The sequence below is a fragment of the Alosa pseudoharengus genome, unplaced genomic scaffold (assembly GCF_046254945.1).
Source record: "Alosa pseudoharengus isolate Yale_2024_CS ecotype anadromous, Long Island Sound unplaced genomic scaffold, YU_APseudo_1.1 YU_APseudo_1.1_scf_6, whole genome shotgun sequence".
Taxonomy (NCBI): domain Eukaryota; kingdom Metazoa; phylum Chordata; class Actinopteri; order Clupeiformes; family Clupeidae; genus Alosa; species Alosa pseudoharengus.
Genome location: NW_027468848.1, coordinates 28,216,582 through 28,241,581, shown reverse-complemented (window position 1 = coordinate 28,241,581; position 25,000 = coordinate 28,216,582). Strand labels below are relative to the sequence as shown.

The window sequence follows — 25,000 nt, the reverse complement described above, 5'->3', positions numbered from 1 at the left end:
TAGCGCCTCGGAAAAACCCCGGCCTGCCTTGCCGTGTGCGGGGGGGGTCATCCGTGGGAACAGGGGGGGAGGTGTGGTGGGGCGTGCTGGGGGTGGGCTTGGGGGTGGGAGACACGTGTTTAATTGGGCTTTTAGACCGGAGACGCAGCTCCCTCCAACTGGTAAGCACACCACTCTGGCCCAGAACACGCACCCAGATACATTTAGCATAACTTTCATTTAATATTGAGCAGGACCGATCCTACAGGAGAAGCCGTCGGACGCGAGCCGCGTGCATTATTCACGACGGCACACGCCGTTCGAAAGATGAAGGGAAGAAAAAAAGTCCCTAAAAAAAGACATCATCGTGACCAGGGAACGGGCTGTAACTCAGTGTAACACACCCCCACCCACCCCCCGATACAGTCATCGAGAGGCAGGTGAGGATAACTCAGCTCGTTGAAAGACCATAAGGTCATAAGGTCAAACCAAAAGATACAAACTAAGATATGCTTGTGGTGCTTTAGAATTTGAATGCTGTCATGCACTGTAATTCGGTCTGCCTCAAATTATGTAACAACTGCATCAACTGCTGACGAGAATGACCTCGGCTCTCCTCATTTTTATATAAAGCGCACTTACACCCATAAAAGCACACTGTGGCCAGTTAAGCCATTTTCGCATCTCGTATGAAGTGCGTAAATTACCTCAGAGGGGACAGACTACAGCGTTCCCCCCTCTGCAACTGTAGGTTTGTTATCTAAAGGGTGTCTGTCGGTTGGTGTGGCGTGCGAGGGGATGTGCCGTGCTACCGCGGCTCGGGCTGTGTGTATAGCGTGTGAACGGTGGAGTGGTTCTGGAGCCATGGTTTGGTGACACCGCATCGCTGCGCTCGATCGTGTATTGCGTGACAGAGCTAAGGGAGACGGAGAGAGAGAGAGCGATGATGGGGGGGGAATGTAGGCCCAGACACTCTCTTCTGAGGCTAAGGGTTCAGTATGGGGCGAGTGGGACGGTGAGCGAGAAGGAGGGAGAGAGAGAGAGAGAGAGAGAGAGAGAGAGAGAGAGAGAGAGAGAGAGAGAGAGAGAGAGAATCAGACAGAGAAATGTCACTTTATATCCCAAAGCTCTAGTCCTGGCTCCTGAGCTCTGTTCTCCTTCCATTCTGCTCTGATGGGTCCACTGTACTTATAGACACGCACACACAAACACACACACACACAAACACACACACACACACACACACACACACACACACACACACAAACTATAAATGCACACCCATATATTCGTGGACGCACGCAAACGCGCGAAAGTGCACGCAAAGCTCAAGCGCTACTGTACTGCAAAACGCGCCACCCGTCACGTCCTCACCCGGTGCACGCGAGCTCCTCTTCCACACTCACCCACATGCCCTCGACACACGCGAACACACACGCACCCGCCGACCCTGGATGTGAACGCGTCAAGACCAGACCGACACGCAACGCTATTTGCATGCAAGGATACTGTCAGACGTATACACACACATGCACGGCACGCACTCAGTTAGAGGAACATAAATAAGCACATATAGGCATACTTACATGTTGAGTGTCATATACATGTCATAAACAACTACTCTCAACTGCTGCTTCATGAACACACACACACATAAACACACACACACACACACACACACACACACACACACACACACACACATCCACAAAGACACACTAACACATGCACATGCACACACACACACACACACACACACACACACACACACACACACACACACACACACACGCACACACACACACACAAAGCAAAGCTCTTCCTCCTCCCACATCCTGAAAATAAAATGTGAAGTATTTCCGATGGTGCAACTTTTCCCCTTTCATGTGAGCTTGGTTACAAGTCAGGATTGCTCCTCATCTTACCAACCCACCCACACACACATGCACACACATACACACACACACACACACACACACACACACACACACACACACACACACACAAAGGCAGGTTAGCACACCTGTAAAGCCTACAGGTTAGTTTCAGCCATGCAGATATGACTACAAACAATCCACTCCTCTGACTCAGACTCTTACAGTTTGACATGAAAGGGAGAGGCACTGAAAGCATAAGGCAATAGGAACTCCGGTCTTTTCTAGAACTGTAATCTATGTGTGGGTGCATGAATAGTGTGTGTGTGTATGTCTGTGTATGTGTGTGTATGTGTGTGTGTGTATTAGGGTTTAATCCCGGGAGACGGGATTCCCGGGAAATCTGACTAGACTATTTTCACGATTCCCGGGAAAGGTTTCCGTACGTTATGAAATGGGAACTAAAATAAAAAACGCAAGGAGTGCACGTCTATTGTCATACAGTAACGTTGATGCAGGCGATGGTGCCGTAGGCCTACCGTAGGCCCTCTTCAAGGCCACCAACAGGAGACCACCCAACCCGCAACAGTTGTTTGAAGCTCTAGTACTATTCAGGCTACATCCGTGGAGGCGGAGAGAGCACTTTCTATCTGCGACCAATTTGTCACGAAAATCCGAAACCGCCTGAGCGCAGAGATCTATCGACGCTCTCTGCTTCTTGGAAGCACACTTCCAGAAAAAAAGAAAGAAAGGCAAGGTGAGAATGAATGCCCTAATAAAGAAATATTTGAAATATTTTACCTTGTGTGATTATTCAGCCGGGTGTGGTTTGCAGCCGCTTACAAATCTCAGCCACAGAATGGATTTCGTTTAAAAGAATGGTTTAGGAATAATTAAATTGTTTAGGCCTACTTTAGCAGATTTTGTTAGTTTTCATAATGGAGTTCTGTAAAATATTGGTTTTAAAAGGGTTGCCTAGATTTTCAGAAGACAAGTCACAGACAATCCACCTGGCATTTCATAATTAGCGCTGCAGCAGATGTCACGCACGCAGATCACTTGATCACGCAGCAAAATTGATCATTGCACAAACTGTGTTGATGATGGACATAAACTGTGCTCTTTTGCCTTGATACAAATAATATAAAAAATGTCAGTTTGGGATTTGGGAACGCATATTTGAATGATGTCGATACATTGGGCTAAAAACAAAACAAAACAAAAAAAATTCCCCAGAAATGGATCATCTATTCCCCAGGAGACGAAAAGAGCGATGGGGGGGGGGGATGTAGGCCAATATCAATTCCCCAGGATCTGATTTATCTAATTTTCGAGAAAATATATTAAACCCTACTCTGTATGTGTGTGTCACATTAGACAACTTGAGGCTTTTCACATCAAATGCCTTCAACACAATGCCTTCACATCATTGGAATCAGCTGTGAAGACAGCATTCCCCATACTGAAATCCTCCAGCATGCTCAATCCTTCAGTATTGAGGCAGTCTTTGTTCGGAGACAACTAAGGTGGGTGGACACGTAATCCGAAGCCCTGCATACAGGCTACCCTTCCAGGTCCTCTATGGACAACTGCCTGCAGCTAGTAGACCTGGTGAGCAAAAACGCCGCTATAAGGACCAGTTAAAATAAACTCTGAAGAAAAGCAACATCAAGCCTGAACTCCTTGAAGTCAGTGCAATGGATCGCCATTGCTGGCGCTCCCTGCTCAATGATGGGGTCAAGCATCTAGAGGAGAAACACACTCAGCAACGGACTGAGCGGCTGAAGCAACAACACTTTCCTGCTGTCATAGAACAGCCTCAATCTCCTGACTCAGTCCTCACATGGCACACCTGCGGCAAGATATGCAGATCCAGGATAGGACTCTACAGCTACACACAGTAGTAGCCCCCCGACCCCAACCCTTCCCCCTATCCCCTTTGGAGGCATTGTCATCATCGCTTGCGATGGACTGACAAACGTGTGTGTGTGTGTCTGTGTGTGTGTGTCTGTGTGAGGATGACAACGCAATGTGTGCGTTGTGTGAGCATGTGTGCGTATATTAGGCATGTGTGTGTGTGTGTGTAGGCAGCACTTGCGTGCACAGGACCTGCACACATGTACAGTGAGCCATGCTGTCATGCACCCTCCCTCGTCAACAATAACAACAAACAAACAACAGCAATAACAACATCCTCATCAGGGCCATCTCCCTGGGCGCCCTTCACCACACCACGAGCCCTCGGACAGACAGCGCAAATCAAAGGCAAAGCGCCTGTGGGTCCGGCGAGACGCGCTCGGATCCCCAGCACGTGTTTGCAAACAGCTAACAGGGGTCAATAGCTGTCAGGGGCCAGGGAACGGGCAGAGAACAAGGCGGGGGTGGGGGGGGGTGACGTCCAGGCGGGCAGACGGGCAAAGAGGGGGTAGATGGGGCAAGTCGACTGTCGACACGGACAGGCCCTATGAAAATAGCCAGGGGAGAAACATGACAGGCTGAGAAGCAATGTGGATCTTACTGATGGGCTGTAACCAGCCACTAATGAGAGTGTGTGTGTGTGTGTGTGGGGGGGGGATAGGAGGAGTATGTGTCAGTGTGTGTGAGTGTGCTTGAATAAGTGTGTGCGTGTGTGTGTGTGTGTGCTTGTGTGTGTCTCTGCCACTCCAGAAGCCAGCAGAGCAGAGCAGCACAGAGCAAAGCTGCATCCTCAGATGACCAGGGCACGGTCCCTCACAGGCACGCGCGCACACGCACACATGCGCGCCAGAGAGAGAGAGAGAGAGAGAGAGAGAGAGAGAGAGAGAGAGAGAGAGAGAGAGAGAAAGCGTGGAGCGAGCGGTCAGAGCAGCTGAGGAGAGGTAAAGTGAGGCGAAGGAAAGCGAAGCGGGGTAGACTGAGGAGAGAGCCTAAGGTGAGGCTAATTCCCAACGGCTCCCAGATGGACGTGCAGACCACCACCGCCACGGCTGTTGTAGCTTATACAGGGGATGTGTGAACATTGTGCAATAGCCAGACACTCTCCCCAAAGGCTTTACTACATACAGAGCAACATACAGAGAGCATTAGAGCAGAACGCGTGGCCCACACACACACACGCGGGCGCACACACACACACACACACACACACACACACACACACACACACACACACACACACACACACACACACACACACACACACACACACACACACACACACACACACACACACACACACACACACCAACACTGGCAGTTATAGACTGGGCTAATCAATGTGCATGGAGCAGAACTGTGAACTAACCACACACGGGGGGGGGGGGGTGTTCAGCTGAGACTCAGCAGAGGACGAAGAGAGGGTCCTGGCACACAGGACTGCAGCGGACGAGCCTGTCAGTGGACATGTCTGTGGTCAGCGCTGCCTGGCAGGTGGTTTAAATCGGCAGATCACAGTAACCACTTCCTCGTGGCACAATCCCCTTTGAAACACGATAGTAATGTGAATGATGTGAGTAGTGTGTGTGTGTGTGTGAAGGCGGCTAGCCATAACATCGCACACAGAGTCTCACTTTCTCTTCCTCTTGCCACTCATCGCTCTGTCCATTTTGGATCCCCTCTTCTCCCCTCCTCCCCTCAGACGACCACAGGTGTCACCAAGCCAAAAACATAACCTGACACTCAAGACAGACAAATGAGGAGGGGACCACCAGTTTCACACCAGCCTGACCATTTCAGTGTATGTGTGTGTGTGTGTGTGTGTGTGTGTGTGTGTGTGTGTGTGTGTGTGTGTGTGTGTGTGTCTGAGTGGATGCATACAAGCTGTACAGTGTCTAGGGTGGGCACCTGCACAATGTGCATCTCTGTGTGTGTACGTCTGTGTATGTCTGTGTGTGTCTGTGTGTGTGTGTGTGTGTGTGTGTGTGTGTGTCTGTGTGTGTGTGTGTGTGTGTGTGTGTGTGTGTGTGTGTGTGTGTGTGTGTGTGTGTGTGTGTGTGTTGGCCTGACTCTGTGAGTGTGGGCATGATCTACACATGAACAGTGTTGCTCGTTGCTCGTGTTGCTCGTCTCCTGCTGGTCCAGCATCAGCCTGTGTCACACTCTGTGTCTGTGGGGTATCTGTTCCCACCAACCAGGAAGGGACCAACCCAGCAGGGGGAACTCATCCACCCACCCACCACACCACCCTCCCTGACTCTACATCCTTTACACCAGGCTTCCTGCGCTTCACATGGCATTTTGTTTTGTTTTTTCTTGGGGAGGGGGGGGGGGGGGGGGTTCTCTCCTTTCACACTTCAGCCATGAACAACGTCCAAACTCCTCTCAGCGTTCCACAGGACCGACCACCACTCCTTCTCTCCCCTGCCCTTACTGGCCACTGGTCTCAAGGGCTGACGCTATAGTCGTTGGCTTTCCTGCTATGTCGACAAGCAGGGGGATTAGCCTTTGGGACAGGACAAAAAAAAACCTCCTGCTCAGCTAAATCTGGAGTCTGTGCACCGGCCGGCTCAGACACTCACTCTCCTTGGCATGTCCACCAGCGCCTTCCCCGCGTCGGATAGAGGCACAGTCACCGACTTATTAGCGCATTAAGCTTAGGAGAGGTGGGGAGTGGGGGGGTGAGGGGTGGGGTGGTGTGCGGGGGTTAGAGTGAGGTACTGTAAGAAGGTAAGAGTGAGGTAAATGAATTAGAACATTGCAATAGGATGGGCCAAAGAGCATTGCCTGAATGGATTCCAAAAGAAGAGTGGGCTGCCAAAAAAAAGAAATATATATACAGTGTGTGTGTGTGTGTGTGTGTGTGTGTGTGTGTGTGTGTGTGTGAGAGAGAGATTGTGTGTGTGTGTGATTGTGATTGTGTGTGTGTGTGTGTGTGTGTGAAGACATTTATAATAAATAATAAAAAGATAAAAATAAAATGCTGACAGGTTAAAAAGTGAGTGTAAAAAAATGCTGCTTCTTGAGAAGGACACTGCCTGCGTGGAGACTATGGGCCAAGTGGATGCCAGCGCAAGCACAAAACTAAATGAGATACCAATGGCAACCTGACAGAAAGGCGTTGTTTACAGGGAACATTGGCTCTGAAGAAGGGCAAGGGTGGAGGGGGTGGAGCTGGTGGGTGTGAGGGTGCTTGCGGTATCCTGATGAAGATCTGTTGAGATCGAAACGTTGCCTTTTTAGACTAAATTTCTTGGAGCTCATGTACAGTGTGCAGACCATCTCCCTCTCTCTCTGACATGTTTTGTCTGGCACCTGTGAAAATATATTTGGGATGTGCGCACCCGTTTCCCACAAATATGCTCGCTGTATCGTTGGCAAAAGAGGCTGAAGGACGTTCAAAACTCTCCCGAGCACTTCCTGCCAAGGTTGTGGCGTCGCGCTCCGATGCGCTCCCGGGTCATGCTCTTAAGGAGGTTAGTCTGTGGAGTCTGCGGTGGCGGACTCCCTGGAAACTACTATGGCCACATTCTTCATGTTTACAAATAGCGGCGAACTTGGATGCTGTTGCAACATTTTTGCAAAAAAAAAGAAAATAAAACACACCTGCAGACAGTGACCTAAATAGAAAGCATGATGTATCGAGTACCTGTTTCCTTTCCAGAGAACTAGTGTTTGTGTCTGTGTGTGTGTGTGTGTTTGTGTCTGTGTGTGTGTGTGTGTGTGTGTGTGTGTGTGGGAGGGAGGAGGGATGAGGATTGCTTATGTAGACAACAGTGTTTTATCACATCATGCCAGCTGTGTGTTGCTCATCAAAGAGAAGTGCCACTCTTATCAGAGCAAAAGTCTCTCTCTCTCTCTCTCTCTCTCTCTCTTTGTCTAGCCCTATATCTCAGCATCCCTCTCTCTATTCTTCTCTCTCTCTATTTCAGAAACTTTCTCTGTCTTTTCATCTTTATCTTTCACACTCCCTCTCACTCTCCCTCTCCCACTCTCTCTCTCTCCCTCTACCACCCCTCCCTCTCTCTCTCTGTCTCTCTCTCTCTCTCTCCCTCTCTCTCTCTCTCTCTCTCTCTCTCCCTATCCACCCCCCCCCCTCTCTCTCTCTATCGCTCCCTATCTCCCTCTCTCATTGCTCGGCTCTGATTCACGCCTCCTGGGTTTTCTCACTGTGTGGAAAGAGGCCATTACTCACGGCGGCGGTCACATCACGTCACGCTGTGTTTACTCGGCGCCTGCCGTGCCGTTCCACCCAGGTTCCATCTCAGTGTGCGTGTGTGTGTGAGTGGATGTGTGTGTGTGAGTGGATGTGTGTGTGTGAGTGGATGTGTGTGTGTGTGTGTGGGGGGGGGGTAAAATAGGGGTTGAGGTGTTTGGGGGTTCTGTAGGATAGGGGTGCACGGTGGGGATGAAAAGGGGCCAAGGGGGCAGTAGGTGGACTCAGGAGAACATCCTTTATCAACAGCGTGACGCAGGGAGCAGGGCATGGACGTAGGCCTGGCCGGACGCACACGAGAGTGAGCGTGTCCCACATTTCTGGTCTTACGTCTCGTATCTCACAAAAGCCCCCGCAAGAGGGGCCGTCATCATCTCAGGGTCGCAACAACAAACTCTTTCCAGCATGGCAACAACGGGCTTGGCCTCTCCTCAGCCCACCCACTCACACACACACACACACTCACACACACACACACACACACACACACACACACACACACACAGAAATGCTTTCCCCTTCAGACACACAAACAATTCATCCAATGTGTATGCAAGGAAGCCAACATAACAAAACTCTGTTATCCTGCAGGAGGATCAGCATGAGGTACATGTGGGACTGAGAGCAGACACACATGCCTCTCTCTCTCTCTCTCTCTCTCTCTCTCTCTCTCTCTCTCTCTCTCTCTCTCTCTCTCTCTCTCTGTCTCTCTTTCTCTCTCTTTCTCTCTCTCTCTCTACTCACACTTCCCCTCTTCAGTTTCTTGATCTACCTGTTTCGCTCCATGCTTCTCTTTCACTCCTTCATACTCGTGTCACTCTCCCTCTCTCGTGTCACTCTCCCTGCTCTCATTTACCCTCTCACTCTGTCTTTCATCCCTCTCTCCCTCTCTCCACCCCTCTGTCTATCTCTCCTCTATTTCTGTGACTGTCCCTCTCCCTTCCTCTCCCCTTCTCTCTATCTCTCTGATCCTCATCCAATCCCTCTATCCCCTCTTTCTCTCTCCCTCTCTCTCCCCCACACTCCTCGTTCCACCTCTTTCTCCAGCCCTCATTTGCTCTCACTGTCCCTCTTTCATCCTGTCCGAGTCTCTCGAAACACAACCCCCCCCACCCGCCCCTCATCCCATCCCCCCGCCGCCCTCGGTATCTGGACAGTAAAGCTGCTGACCTCGGGCACGGGCCGCGCGGCCGGCTGGTCCTGGTGGTTGGCGAGGATGAGGAAGGGCAGCGTGCACAGCTGCGGGTGCTGCAGGGCCAGGTGGAGCTCCGCCCGCGACGCCTCCAGCTCGGCCGGCGAACACGCGCTGTTCACCACGAACACCACGCCCTGCGAGCCCTGGTAGTAGCGGCTCCAGTACTTCTTTATGTGGTCGGCGCCTGGAGAGGGAGGGAGGGTAGAGGATTAGGAGTCATCACCATACCACAATTAACACCGAAACTGTGAAACAGCAGCCGTGAATGACTGGCTGTGCACACTCCCTAGATAAATATGAGAGTGAGCCCCCGGGGTATGAAGTGAAAGCCACTGTTGTCATGGGAATGTGTTATACAGAAGCACATACTTATTAGCAGTAAGTAAGTAAGTAGAGAGGTAATGAGGCAAGGCAACGGTGGTAAGGGCAAGCTTCCTTTAAACAGTGGGAAGGGATCGGCTTGAGGTTGGCTTAGTACAGTGGTAAGTGGACATAGTGTGGTATGCAAGCTATCCCTAGTGGCTCCGAGTCACATAGATGGTTTGTTTGCAATATTGACCCAACTCCTATGTAAATCCAAACAGTATTATTTGAATTGTCTGTTTAATAGTCCTGACAGACTTCAACAAGCTGAACGTTTTATGACTCTATGTAGCTACACCAGTTTACACGTACTACATAACTAGCATCCAACTGTCAAGACAGCATTAGTTGAAAAAATCGAATCCTCTGACATAACAATCACTTCCTTCAAGTCTTGATGTTTCAGTGAGTATTGTGTAATATACTGTTGAAGTAGGCCTACTGTTTTTTTTTTTTTCAGGATATCTAGGGAGTTAGGTGGTGAGAAGTGGTCTTTGGTCTGAAAACGTTTGAGAAACACTGACCTAATAGAGGAAGGGTTCAGGATGGAAGGCAAATGATGCAATCAAGAGGCAAGTAGATCATTTATCCAGTGGAAGCAAGAGCCAAGCTCGTAATTCGTCCGTAATAATATGGTAATAAATACTCCATTTGCTGGTGGGAGCCTGATGACTGATGATCCCATATTCGACTCACTCAGTTTCTGCCTGACCTACTTTGGCCCAAAGCAGAGCAGCAGAGAGATGGAGGGCTCAGAGGGAGTCCCCACACACCTCTGACCGGATCAGAACCCAGGATCGGAATGCATCTGGACCTGACTGGACCGCATCTGATCTGATCAAAAGGAAAAGAAACTGTCCTCGTCCTGCCGAGCTCAGACCAGATGAACACACAAAATGAAATGAATGTCTTGGTAAGAGTTATGTGTGGTAAGATATAGATCATTCTGGTCACAAAAAAAAGAATATTGGAGGTAATGCACGTTTTAGAGACACGTTTAGAGACATGTTTTACAGCGGAAACACATTAACGACCTTCGATTGCCTACCAGAGGGTACAAGTGAACGGAAATCAACCTGCTTAAAGTTTTGCTGAGGTATGTAGTGGCTGCTCGTGCGTAGAGGGACATCTCAATGACGCAAAACGGTGAGGCGAGAGATTGAAAAAAACAAATAAACCGCAAAAATTCCACTTAATCCTTCCGCATCCCTCTTCAAGGGAGCCTCCTAGGACGTAAAAATAAGATTTGCACGCTCCTAAAACATTGGACCGAACATAGAATGAGGGATTTACGACTTCTCGGATCAGCACCAGCGTGAGCAAAACGCAACACATGGGCCTGAGAGTTGAGGGGGCCAGGTCAGTCCACCTCAAATATAAACAGGTGGGCAAAAGAGAAAAGAGAGGGGGGGACAGAGAGAGGGAGAGAGTGAGAGAGAGAGAGAGAGAGAGAGAGAGAGAGAGAGAGAGAGAGAGAGAGAGAGAGGAATAAGTGTTCCCATAGACCAACGATCAAGCAGGCTGCAAACAGCAACACCAAGACCATGAAGTTGACTTCCGGCGATCATACATATGGCAACTAATCAAATCTTGGGTCCGTATTGAAAATAGCTTTGGATAAAAGCTAAATACAGTACAGTACAGGCATCAAGTCAGATGGTGCAGGAGTAGTAATTCGAGACAGAAAGTGTAGGGATCTGTGGATCATACCAAACTCAAGTACTGCGTGAGGAACCACTGTTTCTGTGCATTACACAATAAAACCAGGACCAAGAACCACTTGCATTCAATTTGTTAGTTGCAGCAGTTGCCAATTGTTTTATTTGTATTTATTTTTGTTATGACAGTATGAGATAATAACAGCATCCAATTCTGTGTCCTTGAGTGGAAATGGCTGGTGGAGTGTGAACCAGTCTGATCCTCACACTGATAAGGGGAAGTGCTGGATCCCTTCACCACCGTGCCACAGTCAGTGGATGTCACGTTTGTCTTCCACTCTGTATCTTAGACTCGGCACTCACTAAGAGGGCTCCTTTTCTGTGTTTATTTGGCTCCTTCTCGCTCTTTATTTCTTTTTTTTCTCTCTCTCTATTTGTTTCTCGCTCTTTTCTTGAGCCTGGCACAGGCCTGCGCACATAATTCATCCCACTCTTCTTCACTCTGTTTCTCTCCTATCTACCTCTATCGTTTCCCACACTAGTAAACACACTAGTCACTCTTTCTCTCTCTCTCTCTCTCTCTCTCTATCTCTTTCTCTCTCTCTCTCACTCCTCCTCTGCATACGACATGAGTGTTTTTAAGTATTAAGACTACAAAAACCCAACAGTGTGTGTGTGTGTGTGTGTTTTGGAGGGGGTGTTCAAATACCTCCAATTTATGGCCACAACATATGGTTTCCTTTTTCTGCACAGCAATTTGGGTGTGCATATCCGCTCGAGAAACAAGCTTCAGTGCACCACAACTGTATTTGTTAGTGTAAGTAATTTGAGGAATAGGACCTACATGCTCATGACGTGAGTCATCTCCCTCTCTCACACATACACACCCACACACACCCACACACACCCCTCAACCCCCCCTCCCCCACACACACACGCCGATGGATGGCTCAGGCTTACAAGAGCCGAAGCCAGCGTGGCCCGAGGCGGGAGAGGTGAGTGACCGCATGCGCCGGCCATCTCATTACGGACACCGTCATCCTTATGTTGTCTTTCCCTTTTCTCTCAGGAAACTTCTGTGTATATGACACATTACAATCGTATGGTCTTATTATAGACCCCTGCCCCCCCCCGCCCGAGTGTGGCTTCCCCTCTCAGCTCGTAGATCGACTGCTGCAGTGACGTCACAAGCCGTGAGTGAGTGAGCAAGCCAGTAAGGGCCAGTCAAAGTTCATGCACTGATTTAAACTAGGACGTCACTCCCTCACTTTTCACTTGTCTCTACTTTGCCTGTTGTGGTCATGTAATATGCTTTGAAAATACTTAAAGTAAATACTTTATACCATTTTATTTTTCTTATATCCTGTCTCTTTTTTTTCTCTGTATGAAATTTCATTCATTTTGGTGTCCTACTGACAACTTCTGCCACCTATTGGTCACTGTCGATGAGGATGGGGGTTTTTTTGGCAGAAAAGCTTCCTTTTTGCAGATGAGCTCTGCCCTGCCAAACCAAAGATTATGGTCTGTTCTGGCACTTGTTCTTTATTACGAATGGCTCGAGAGACGTTTCATGCTCTCTTAAAAGTTGCACTGATGACAAGTAGTCGATCAAGTTTATTGATTTGATGTAGAGGAAGTAGGATCTGATGAACATCTGGACAAACCCATGTGCAGCCCCGCAACTCAAAACAGTTGAGCCACAAAGGGTGTCCATGGGGAGGCCCAAGGGACTATAATTATTGAAGACAACTCTTTAATGATCAGTGCCATACAGCACAAAATGAGCAGACAATTAAGGATTTAGAGCTTTTATGGCTACAGGAACACCTTGTGCTGGATGAAAACAAATGGCATGGCTTTCTTCTGTGGTCTCTTTCATTACTGTACTGGCCAACGTGGACATTTTTGATTAGGTTTACTGGCATTGTCTTGTCTTCGGAAACTATGTTTGTCCTCTAACACACTTCATCTTCCTTCCACTAAAGAGGACTTTAATCAAGGGTGGCCTCAGTGTGTGTGTGTGTGTGTGTGTGTGTGTGTGTGTGTGTGTGTGTGTGTGTGTGTGTGAGTGTGAGTGGGGAGGAAGGCTGCAAGTGTGTCATTGTTGCTGGCCTCAGATGAGAAGATGGATCAAGGCTGGAGCAAATGATCAGAAAGCGGAAGGAGAGGGTGTGTGTGGGGGGGGGGGGAGGCTGCAAGCGTGTCATTGTTGATATTGAAAGGCACATTCCTACTTTTGTTTACATGTGTGTGTGTGTGTGTGCCTGCATGACTATTGCATGTACATTTGTTTGTCTGTGTGGACTGATTAACATTTGTGAGCATGCATGAAAACATACAGACATAGGAAAGAATGTGTGTGTGTGTGTGTGTGTGTGTGTGTGTGCGTGTGCGTGTGCGTGTGCGTGCCTGTGTGTGCATTTATTTGTCTGTGTATACTGTTTATATTGATGCTTGTGTTAACATACATGTGAACTGAGAAGTGGAGTGTGTACTGTAGATGACTTGGTGCATGCACGTGTGTGTCTGTGTATGTGTGTGTGTGTGTGTGTGTGTGTGTGTGTGTATGTGTGTGTGAGTGTGTGTGGGTGTCCTTCATTCTCTTTCTGACAGAGGGACCGTCAGTGTGGCTGAGGAGCTGAGCTGAGCTGACCAGTGTGTGTCATCTGCTCAGCAGCTGTGGAAGCCCTGGGACCTCCACACACTCCTCTTCCTCCTGCTGAGCCTCAGACACTAGATGGGACTGTAGTATATCCTCTCCTACACACAAACTCTCTCTCACACACACACACACACACACACACACACACACACACACACACACACACACACACACACACACACACACACATATACAGTACATACATACTCAAACACATGCAAACACACACAAATGGAGCTCTCTTTTTCGATACACCAAGACACGCTTACATCCAGGAACACTAACCACCAAAAACAAAAATGTCTACCAAATGTCTGCAGACTGTGGAAAGGTCACGGGACCAAAATATTCACCACCTGTCTTTGAACCCACAGGCATCCCACAAGCATCACAGCAGGCACATACACTGATACTGTACCTCCTCCCCACTGTCTTCTAGACAATATCAGCATGCTGCCTCAGGTTACCTTCTCAGGTCACAAGAACACATAGGGCTCTCATTTAAATGGCGGGGTAAAGTGCCAAGTCCAAAGTCAAACTAAACCTTATTTAAGAATGAAGCAAAATCCTTTTGCTGATTTAATGCCATGAGCAAGATCCTTAGCACAAACATCGGAGGGTCAGCTGAATGCTCCCACATGCCACACAATAGCTTTGGTTCATGCTAGAGGTCGAACGATATGGGTTTTTCTATGGCTGATGCGATCTTTAGAAATCAGGGTCAGCCGATGGCCGATTTTTTTTCCGTTGTTTATTCCCTTTATTTGCATGATGATACTTTAAGACTTTAAGACTTTCCATTTTCTCCCAGGTACAACATGAGGGCAGCCGTGGCCTACTGGTTAGGGCTTCGGACTTGTAACCGGAGGGTTGCCGGTTCGAACCCCGACCATTAGGAATGGCTGAAGTGCCCTTGAGCAAGGCACCTAACCCCTTACTGCTCCCCGAGTGCCGCTGTAGCAGGCAGCTCACTGCGTTGGGATTAGTGTGTGCTTCCTCACTGTGTGTTCACTGTGTGCTGAGTGTGTTTCACTAATTCACGGATTGGGATAAATGCAGAGACCAAATTTCCCTCTAGGGATCAAAAGAGTATATATACTTATACTATACATTGTTGTACTCTTCCAAAAGTGGCTCCTGGCTACTGGTAATTTAACTGACACAAAGGTCAGTATGCGTCACATGTGGTCCACAGCAACAATAACACTGGGCTGCCCTCAGATGCACCTGCCTGTAATCAGCTTAATATACTTGAATAGCGGCCAATGCCGATAACGTAAAACATGTAAAAAATTGGACGACCGATTAATCGATCTACCTCGAGTTCATGCATGGGACACTTTGCTCATTGAGTGACTTTGTACTGCGCATATTTAAATGAGTCCACTGAGACAAACATGTTTTGTGCCTTTAATCTGACAGGACAGTGAAGGGATGGGTTGGGATGGGATCGGGATATGCCCTGGGTCGGACTCAAAGCTGGGTTCCCTGAGGGCGCTTGGACCCGAATGTGGTATGGACACTGTAGCCATATGTGCCACATCACCCCCAATGTTCTCTGAGCTACACTGAGGCATCTTTGGGGCTGGCGACAGACGTGGGTGAAAAGCTTGGCGTGGATCATACATGACGTGACTCAAGTTGGTTTGCTGCTGTTGAACATCAAAAGCTAAGTTTAGCCCTCATGGGCTGTGGGGCTCCACTGCTCCGAGCAGATGGTGAGGGTCAGGTACTTTTGTCTTTTTCCTTCTGTGGGTCTTTGACGGCAGTCAATTACCATCTCCTCATTTTGCTCTAGGTTTCCTTCAGTGCAAAGTGTGTGCACTGCACACATGGAGGACGAGGCTCAGATATGCTGTCCCCGTGAGATGGTGGGAACATGTGACCTTGGCTGTACCATCATTACATCACCACTGACTTATTTACACTAGTCTCAGAAGAGTGGCTCAGTCTATGGGAAACATAAGACAGACCTTTATGGTTTCACTCATATGGGTTCAATACATCTGGGGGGCAGGAGGTATTCGTTATTTATTTATATAGGTTGCAAACTGCCAATTTTGGTTATTAATGTGTATGTAATGTGTAAATGTGTGTGTGTGTGTATTTGTGTGTGTGTGTGTGTGTGTGTGTGTGTGTGTGTGTGTGTGTGTGTATGTGTGTGTGTGTGTGTCGATGAGTGCTTTGTATCTTGCTGGAGGGAACTGGCCCCATGGAGGCAAGGATCAGAGGCTTTCTTGTGATTCACAGGACTATTTTAAACCACCACCAATAAACGTTCAACAACACAGGAATCATGCGGAAGGGGAGATGAGGAAAAAGAGGAGAGGAGGGGGGGGGGGGCAGCTCGTAACACTCTATTCTCTGCTACTCCTCTTCCTCTTCTCTCCATGCTCACTGGGCCGATAATTTTATGAAAACGACTGAGGCCAAAAAAAAGAAAGAAAGGAAAAAGCGAGTAGTTTCAAATTTACTATGGTGATAAGCGGCGCCTTCTGGTAAATTCCGCCCTGAACCATGACGATACAGGCCATTAAGATGTCTGTCAGTGGCAGAGCAGGTCTGGACCCTCAGAACTCACATCTGCAGATGGTCATAGGGCAGGGGTGTGAGGGAGGAAGAAAGGGAGGTGAAGACAGAAGAAAAGTGCAAGGGAAGAGAGGGATATACTTTATAAAAAGTTTTTTGATAAAAAGATGACACTACTGAGCAATGGACTTAAGTATGTGAACCCCATAAATTCAACAGGACCAAAAGAATGGCAAGAATGAAAAACAAGGGGGCTGGGAGAAAAAGAGAGAACTGAAAAATACTGTACACAAAAAAAAAGAAAGGAAGAAAGGGGCCAGAATCAGACAAGAGAAAATAAGATAAATAGATGGAGAGAGACTATAAAAAACAGGAGGTCGGACAGACCACAAGCCACAGAAAATGGAAGAGAAAAAATATTGCAACAGATGATATCGTCAAAGAAAAACAAAGGAGAGGAGGTTGGCGAGCCAACGGGGATCAACACGGTGTGGTAAAGTGAGGGACTGGTTAGGGGCGTGTTTCCTAAAAGTTTCAAACAAGCCTCAAAAAGATCATGAGACCTTGATCGCGTTTTAGGGAATCATCTAGGAAGGTGATGTGAGAGAAGAGGAAATGGAGAAAGCATGTTTGATTGCTCATCTTCGTCTTCCTGTCTCTGATGGAGGCGCTGATGACTCAACCACAGACTGCCGCTACCAGGTTGGTTTAGGCATTTGTTTCGGCTTACTCACTTTTACGAGGCATGAACGTGATATTCTCTCTTTCTCCTCTCCTCTTCTCTCCCTGTATCTTTTTTCAAGAAAAAAAAACATGGCAGGGTGCAGAGAAGGCCTGCTGCTTCCTATGTTTCTGGTTCCTAGTATTCTCGGCCCCGTCTACTATCACCCCCCCCCCATGTCTTCTCTTCTTTACCTTTACCACGGTAAAAAAACATGTTGATGGCCTGACTCCTGCACTTCACAGTTGAACTCCAGTCAAAGCAAATCTTCTTTGAAGTCGACTAACACGAACCAGATTCCGCCAAGCAGCTGAGCATTCAGAGACATCTCTACCTCGGGAGACGGCACATGCGGCGCACATACGCGCAAGCGCGCACACACACACACACACACACACACACACACACACACACACACACACACACACACACACACACACACACACACACACACACACACACACACACACACACACACACACACACACACACACACACACACACACACACACACACACACACACACACACACACACACACACACACACACAGTATACTATTGATGCAGTACTGAGGCAGAGGCGTAGAGCTTTTAGAATCTCTGCAGGGCAAAGTTATTGTTCTCAGTACCCCTGCTGCTCTCCTGTGAGACTAAACATTAGCCTAATTAATAGTGACCTTTCCTTACATACAACCAGAATCATTCCACTGGAGCCAAAGTTTTAAAAAAGAAAACCATATTAGCTCTCCAGTTTTCACCATCACACTATGTCAGCAGCAGATGGATAACATTATAGAGAAAGACAGACAAATGGATATAATTCTATAAATGATAATTATTACAAGTGACTACATCTTTCATCAGCTTAATCCTTAGTGGCTAAAGACACTTTTTAGAGAGAGAAGGACCTCTGGCATGAAGGGATTTTGGCATGGAAGCTCTACAGACAGCTACAAAGAGAGCATCAAAAACATAGCAGAGAAGAGAAGCGAAGGTGAAAGGCTTCAAACAAACACACAGAACACAATGTTGATCTCCTCGGCAAAACATAATGACAATTTACAAATGATTCCAGTCGAGCTCCGTGTGCCTCCCCCTCTGGGAGAGAAATGCTTCCTCCGCAAATCCATTATCGTTAAAGAAAACCACATTACGCTCACATTTTGGAATAATACGAACCATACTTGGCCCAGAAAGCCTTTCAGCACAGTGGTTTCCCCGGCATGAACGTTCTCAGATATTCTGTCTCTGATGACTGTGAGAGGGTCTTCTGCTACAGGCCCACACTGATGTAAACCTACAGTACATGTACAAAACAGGGAAACACACACAGGCCGCACTCGTGGACCCAAACACACACACTTTCTCTCTCGCAGACATACATACATGCACAGTTAGAAAAAAAGCGAGAGAGAGAGAGAGAGAGAGAGAGAGAGAGAGAGAGAGAGAGAGAGAGAGAGAGAGAGAGAGAGACATGCTAGACTTCACCCAGTGCAGTTTTATCTGACCACAGCTGAAACACTAGCGGGGCAGATACTCTTATTATGACTGCTACTTCATCGGCTGTCATCACACATGCCACGCCATCCAAACTGCGTCTAGACCGCTGGTCTCTCCTCATGTCTGACATCGCTGTCATCGGAGAGGCCAGACGCGCTCGCAGACACCACTACAGTAACGCAAGCCGACAGAGTCCTCTCACCTCACATCACGACCCAAGCCTGCACACTGCAATCAATAGCAGAATCCACAACAGCAACGACATTCATCTAATAGCCATATCTAAATGAATAGCCAAAAGCCATGCAAAGAATGTCATATAAATGTGTATTGCCTTATTATCCTACATAGTGAATAGGGCATGCGATCACACCTATACAATATATATGTTGCCCTGCTGTATAACTCAGTGGTTTTCAAAGTGGGGGCCGGGGCCCCCTGGGGGGCCGTGAGAGGGTGCCAGGGGGGCCTCAGCAAGTTGGAGGGATAAATAAAAGCAACAAATAAATACATTTGAAAAATGTTAAATATACCTATTACTATGAGGATTATTATACAATGCCATTATAATAATGTGACGCATATCTGAACATTATATTTTCCATGATAATGACTGGGAATAATAGTCGTGATAGCTCTCATATAGCAGAAAGCCCCAAATACAATTTTTACGCACTGTATGCTCCATCGCGTATGCTCCAAGTGTTTGTGGCTAAAATAATTATTAGGATTAGCTTAATGTATTTCTACATTTGCCGTAGTATTGTCGATGGGTTTAATAAGGGGGTCCTTGGCCAGAACCTATTGGTATTTGGGGGGCCTTGTCGTGGAAAAGTTTGGGAACCCCTGGTATAACTTACTGAAATACTGTCCAGTACCACAAATGGTAATAGCAAATTTCTATACCTGGGACCAACTTATATACTACCCTGAGCTCAATCGGACCAGTGCTACTATCTCTGCCCTCCCTCAACCCTGTGCCCTCCCTCAACCCTGTGCCATTGCCCTTGCCAGTGTAAACACTCACAAGGTGGTGAGCTGGAAGCTGGCATGGCAGCTGAGGCACGGCGCTGGCACGAGGGCGTTGGGGCTGGCAGGACGGGCTGAGCCATGACGGCCGGGCGTGTAAGTTAGACAAATAGAGTATCAGTAAACTGTCGACGCGTTGAGCGGTTGACGGGTTTAAGGGTTGTGGGTTGTGGCTTGGAGGAGGGGTGTGTGTGTGTGTGTGTGTGTGCGCGCGCACACGTGTGTGTATACTGTATGTGTGTGTGTGTGTGTGTGTGTGTGTGTGTGTGTGTGTGTGTTGTGGTTTTTCGGGGCAGCCAGACAGTACACACGCCGTGTCCGATGCGTCTGTTGGACATTCCCCCAGGCTCGCGTCAGCCTGCTATTTGTGCCCCATTTACAGAGGAGCTAAAGTCGGAGCTGCACCGCTCTGCTCTGCCCTGCTCTGCTCTACGCCACGGCACGCTGCCCCGCGGTGGACCAGTGACACCGGAGATCCCTCCTCCCAGGAGCACCCGTCTCAGCGTGTTTAGACGCGTTTGTCGTGCCTCGCGTGCCCGTCGGCTGACGCAAATACGAGACGGACAAGAAGAGAGTTATTACAGCTGGTGACGCCAACCACTCTCACTGAGGTTTTGCCCAGGGTGAGGATTTGCCCAGAGTGAGGGCTGAAGTCAGGTGCTGAGCAGAGAAACACTCAGATGAGCGCAGTCTTCAAAACAAAATCCACCAGGGGATCAGTGTGCACATAAACACATAAAGGACCCTCGTTTAACTAAAGCTAATTGAATAACTAGGCCAAATCTATTTGCTAATTTAATACCATCAGCATGATCCTAAGCACAATGCTCAATGCATGCCACATGACAGCTTAGTTCATGCAGGAGACACTTTGTTTATTGCCTGACTTTTGCAATTCATTATTGTACACCATGAATTAAATGATGACGCTCCCTAAGGTTCCTATTTAGAGTCAATGTTCCACTCCATTTTAGTAGGCCCTACTAGTAGTAGGTCTACTTACACAAAACATGAACTTGTGCTAGTGAGTGCTATGAGGTAAAACATTCAGACACCAGGTCAAGTGACTCGTGAAAAGACGTTGTTGGGAAAACTTCTATTACTAAAAGCATGGCGTAGAACGCACACCAGCAACTGATAACCAGTGCCTGACAAGCATTAGAGATCTGATTTCCGACACACTAAACGAGAAACACATTGAAACGCTCGGCCTGACGCAGACCAAAACTGATGTTACGCAATATCACCCCTGCAGTACACAATGTCTCAGGTTCAAGTGCGAGTGCAGTCTTTGGAAATGTTTTACATTGGCAACAGACTGTTATCCCTAAGAAACAACTACCTAAGATACATTTAAAGCCAAGTGATTGTTTGATGTGTTCTTAAGGTAACAAAATCACCCGGTAAAACATTTAACCACAATAGCTCTGGAAGTTCTCCTAAAGCACATTGACATTTCACACGTTGACATTGTATGTGGTTTGATTCTCATACATTTTGGAAGTATCTTTTATAAATTGTTCTATTACAATCACAATGCAATAGGAAATGTATCTGTATCTACTTCTTGTGTTCAAGAAAAGCATCGGCTTTCTTCCCTTCTCTCTCTCCTCTCTGAAAAATGAATGAGGGATGAGCTGTAGCCTACTTCCTCTAAGGAAGCTCCCAGCTGCACATTGTTGTGTGGTGTTCCTGCAACGGAAGCACTCTACACACTGTCCCATATGTGCCATAAAATTCTCTTCTTCAGACCAAGGATGGAGAAGATTCCTCCTCTACCCCAATGCACACACACGTACATGAACGAATGCACGCATGCACGCACCACACACGCACAAGCGCACACACACACACACACACACACACACATACACACACAAACACATATTTACAGACTAATCACACAGAGTAAACACAAACAAACAAACACATACACAAACAGGAAGTGGAGTTAAATATGCATGATCCTGCTTATGCAGACGAGAGGGGTAGTAGCACTGAGTCAGACACGGAGCCCTGCCTGTGACCTGCCCCCAAATCCCCTTTCCACTGAGCTGGCCTGCCCCTGGCAAGAGTGCCCGGCCTCAGCGTAAGCCTCCAGTGCCCCCAGCGGGCAGGCCGGCAAGTAGTGGGAGGATGCCACGCTCCAGAGGACACGCTTGACGTCAGTTTGTCATCACCTCAGCGTACCGAATCATGGATTGGTTGCAGGAATTTGACTGCTGTGTGAGGAACCATTTGTAATACAGTTTTATAAGTGAGTGTGAAAAATACGGTCCTTGCGGTCCGTACCCACACGCAGGATGAGCGGCTAGGACTCACTGGTCACCGGTTTCTTAAGCACTAGCAATTTCCACACTGAAAACTTTCCATACAACCTCTTATCCAGTTGACACTCTTTAGTCTCTCTCACAAGGCTCTCCCACAAGGCTCTCTCACAAGGCTCTCCCACAAGGCTCTCCCACAAGACTCTCTCACAAGGCTTCCCTCGTGTGTGAAATGAGCCTGTCTAAGTAGGCCAGCCAATTATCCAATCAGGACTCGGGCTAAACCACCTTGAGGGGTGATTGATGGTCTGTACCGATATCTGTTAAAATCTTCCCTTTATGAGGACACATAGATACACAAGACATACTGTAGACACATACCAACAACAAAATGACACCCTTCAAACACAGAAGTAAAAGGTTATTTAGGGGAAAGGAGAGGTCTCCTTTTCACATTTCCCTCCACCTCTGGAGGCTCGTCACTGTGGTGGCGAGACAGAAAATCTGCCACAGGGGTCTGTGACTGCACCAAGGGTCAGGGGAGAGACAGCACCGAGTGCTGGGAACACACAACCTCTCAGCAGGTTGCAGGGGGACATATAGCACAAAGTGCCAGGGAGTTCGCAGCCTCACAGCAAGCTGCCGCACAACGTGCCAGGGAAGACAGGGGTACATAACAGGGGAAACAGGGACAGAACAGCACCGAGTGCTGGGGGAACATTACAGCACCGAGTGCTGGGGGAACATTACAGCACCGAGTGCTGGGGGAACATTACAGCACCGAGTGCTGGGGGAACATTACAGCACCGAGTGCTGGGGGAACATAACAGCACCGACTGCTGGGGGAACATTATAGCACCGAGTGCTGGGGAACATAGGCCTACAGCACTGAGTGCTGGGGAAGACAAGTCATTTGCCATCGGTCTGTAGTAGTGCTGGAAGCAGAAATCCTTCGGTCCACGATGGGCCGCCAGGAAAGAGTCAAACAGCTTTTCTTCGCTGAACTTCAGCCAGTACGCCTCTGCACAGATCTGCTCCAAGACCTTGCCTTCCTCCAGCCTGGGCACAGCTGTCCTGGTCCAGATCGCTGGAGCTGGCGGTGGTGTAGGCACACATGAGGCTGCTGACGACGCTGCTGGTGATCGTGGGGCTGCGGGTGCCACTGGCACTCGACCTCCCTCACCGGGCGCTGCTCCTGCAGGTCATGTCTGGCCAGCCGTTGATATGCCAACGCTGTCGTGTCTGTACCCATCTTCCTCCGTCTCAGTGTCCTCGAGGACGCCACAATCCCACTTCTGACACCAACTGTGAAAAATACGGTCCTTGCGGTCCATACCCACACGCAGGATGAGCGGCTAGGACTCACTGAGGTGAAGTGATGATGGGGTGAAGACACAGCAAGCAAACGTGGATTTTGGTGGAGAGTGCAGATTTATTTACAGTGCGAAAACAGTGCAAACAAAAATACTTGACAAAACAAAACAAAATTCAACCAACCGGTTTCTTAAGCACTAGCAATTTCCACACTGAAAACTTTCCATACAACCTCTTATCCAGTTGACACTCTTTAGTCTCTCTCACAAGGCTCTCCCACAAGGCTCTCTCACAAGGCTCTCCCACAAGGCTCTCCCACAAGGCTCTCCCACAAGGCTCCCCCACAAGACTCTCTCACAAGGCTTCCCATGTGTGTGAAATGAGCCTGTCTAAGTAGGCCAGCCAATTATCCAATCAGGACTCGGGCTAAACCAACTTGAGGGGTGATTGATGGTCTGTACCGATATCTGTTAAAATCTTCCCTTTATGAGGACACATAGATACACAAGACATACTGTAGACACATACAAACAACAAAATGACACCCTTCAAACACAGAAGTAAAAAGGTTATTTAGGGGAAAGGAGAGGTCTCCTTTTCACAGTGAGGCAGCGGAAGAATCAAGAATAACTATTGGATATTTAAGTGGATTTACAGGGGTTCCTTTTATTCAATTACTTCAGTCAGTTAATTTGCTGAGTGAAGAGTGAAGACAGGTTGTGAAATTTTTCACCAGAGTTACTGGAAGCGATAAAGCGTTTCACTCAAACCACATGTCCATGAATACCACATATCATATAAAAGACTCTCTTCTTGGCTTGAGGTTTGAACAGAGGAACCCAAAACGTTGAATGAAGCTTTTACATATGAACTACTACACAAACCTCACTCAAGAAAATGAGAAAGGCAAGACAACCATTGCACTATCACCATGACACTCATTCACACAGAGCACCTTACCTTACCTTACTATGCACAGAGAATCACAGCCTCAGTCCCTGGCTCAGTCATTGCAAGCGCCTCTGATTGATTAATCACCACTATGTGGATACTGTTTTTAGAATTGATTTAGATTAAGTGTTAGTTAGTATAATTTGTATTTTAGTATATTTAGTATATTCTTTATCTTCTACTGTCCTTATTGCTTAGTTGTGTTTTTATATTATATACTTTAATTACTTTTTCTGCTGTTAAAGAATGTGTTGTCTGTATGCTGCTGAGACCTTGAATTTCCCCTGGGGATCAATAAAGTATCTATCTATCTATCTATCTATCTATCTAACTTGTAACAGGGATCCATTATGAAGACTATGGGTAATAGCTGTATGATACAACAGCTAGTTCTGCCCAACTACTGTAGTTGCAGATTGTGTCTACGAACAGATCACAGCCTTGATGTTATTAATGATAACATGAACACAGTCGGTCTTAAATTATATCGTATTGCTTAATTATAACAGTCAGTGGAGTGATCTGGTCTCATTTCCCCATGTAACAAGAGCAATTTACACTGAGTAAACTAAACTACTAACCCGCGTCTCTGAACAGCTTCAACTTCTGCATCAAATAAGACAAATGTCAACGTGGCTAATGTGTTTTTGCTACAGCTACCTCTAACCCCTAGGATGGTTTTCCTTTCATCAGGTAGCGAAGCGAGGAAGTAAGGAATACCACCATTCCCGGGAGAGTGAGATGGGAGCGGCAGATGGCAGCGCGGTGCGCTATAAATCAGCTCCACCACAACAGAGCCGCCACGTGACTAAAAGCCCCATCCCCAG

The 25,000-nt window shown here is 47.8% G+C and overlaps 1 protein-coding gene across 1 annotated transcript in view; it reads right to left on the bottom strand.

Moving 5' to 3' along the window:
* Window positions 1–25,000, bottom strand: part of arl15a (ADP-ribosylation factor-like 15a) — a gene marked incomplete at its 5' end in the record, with an annotated part of 103,011 nt that overhangs the window by 73,050 nt on the left and 4,961 nt on the right. The window contains 1 exon segment of the mRNA XM_076271432.1: window positions 9,154–9,362. Within this exon segment, the coding sequence (XP_076127547.1) occupies window positions 9,154–9,362 (209 nt within the window).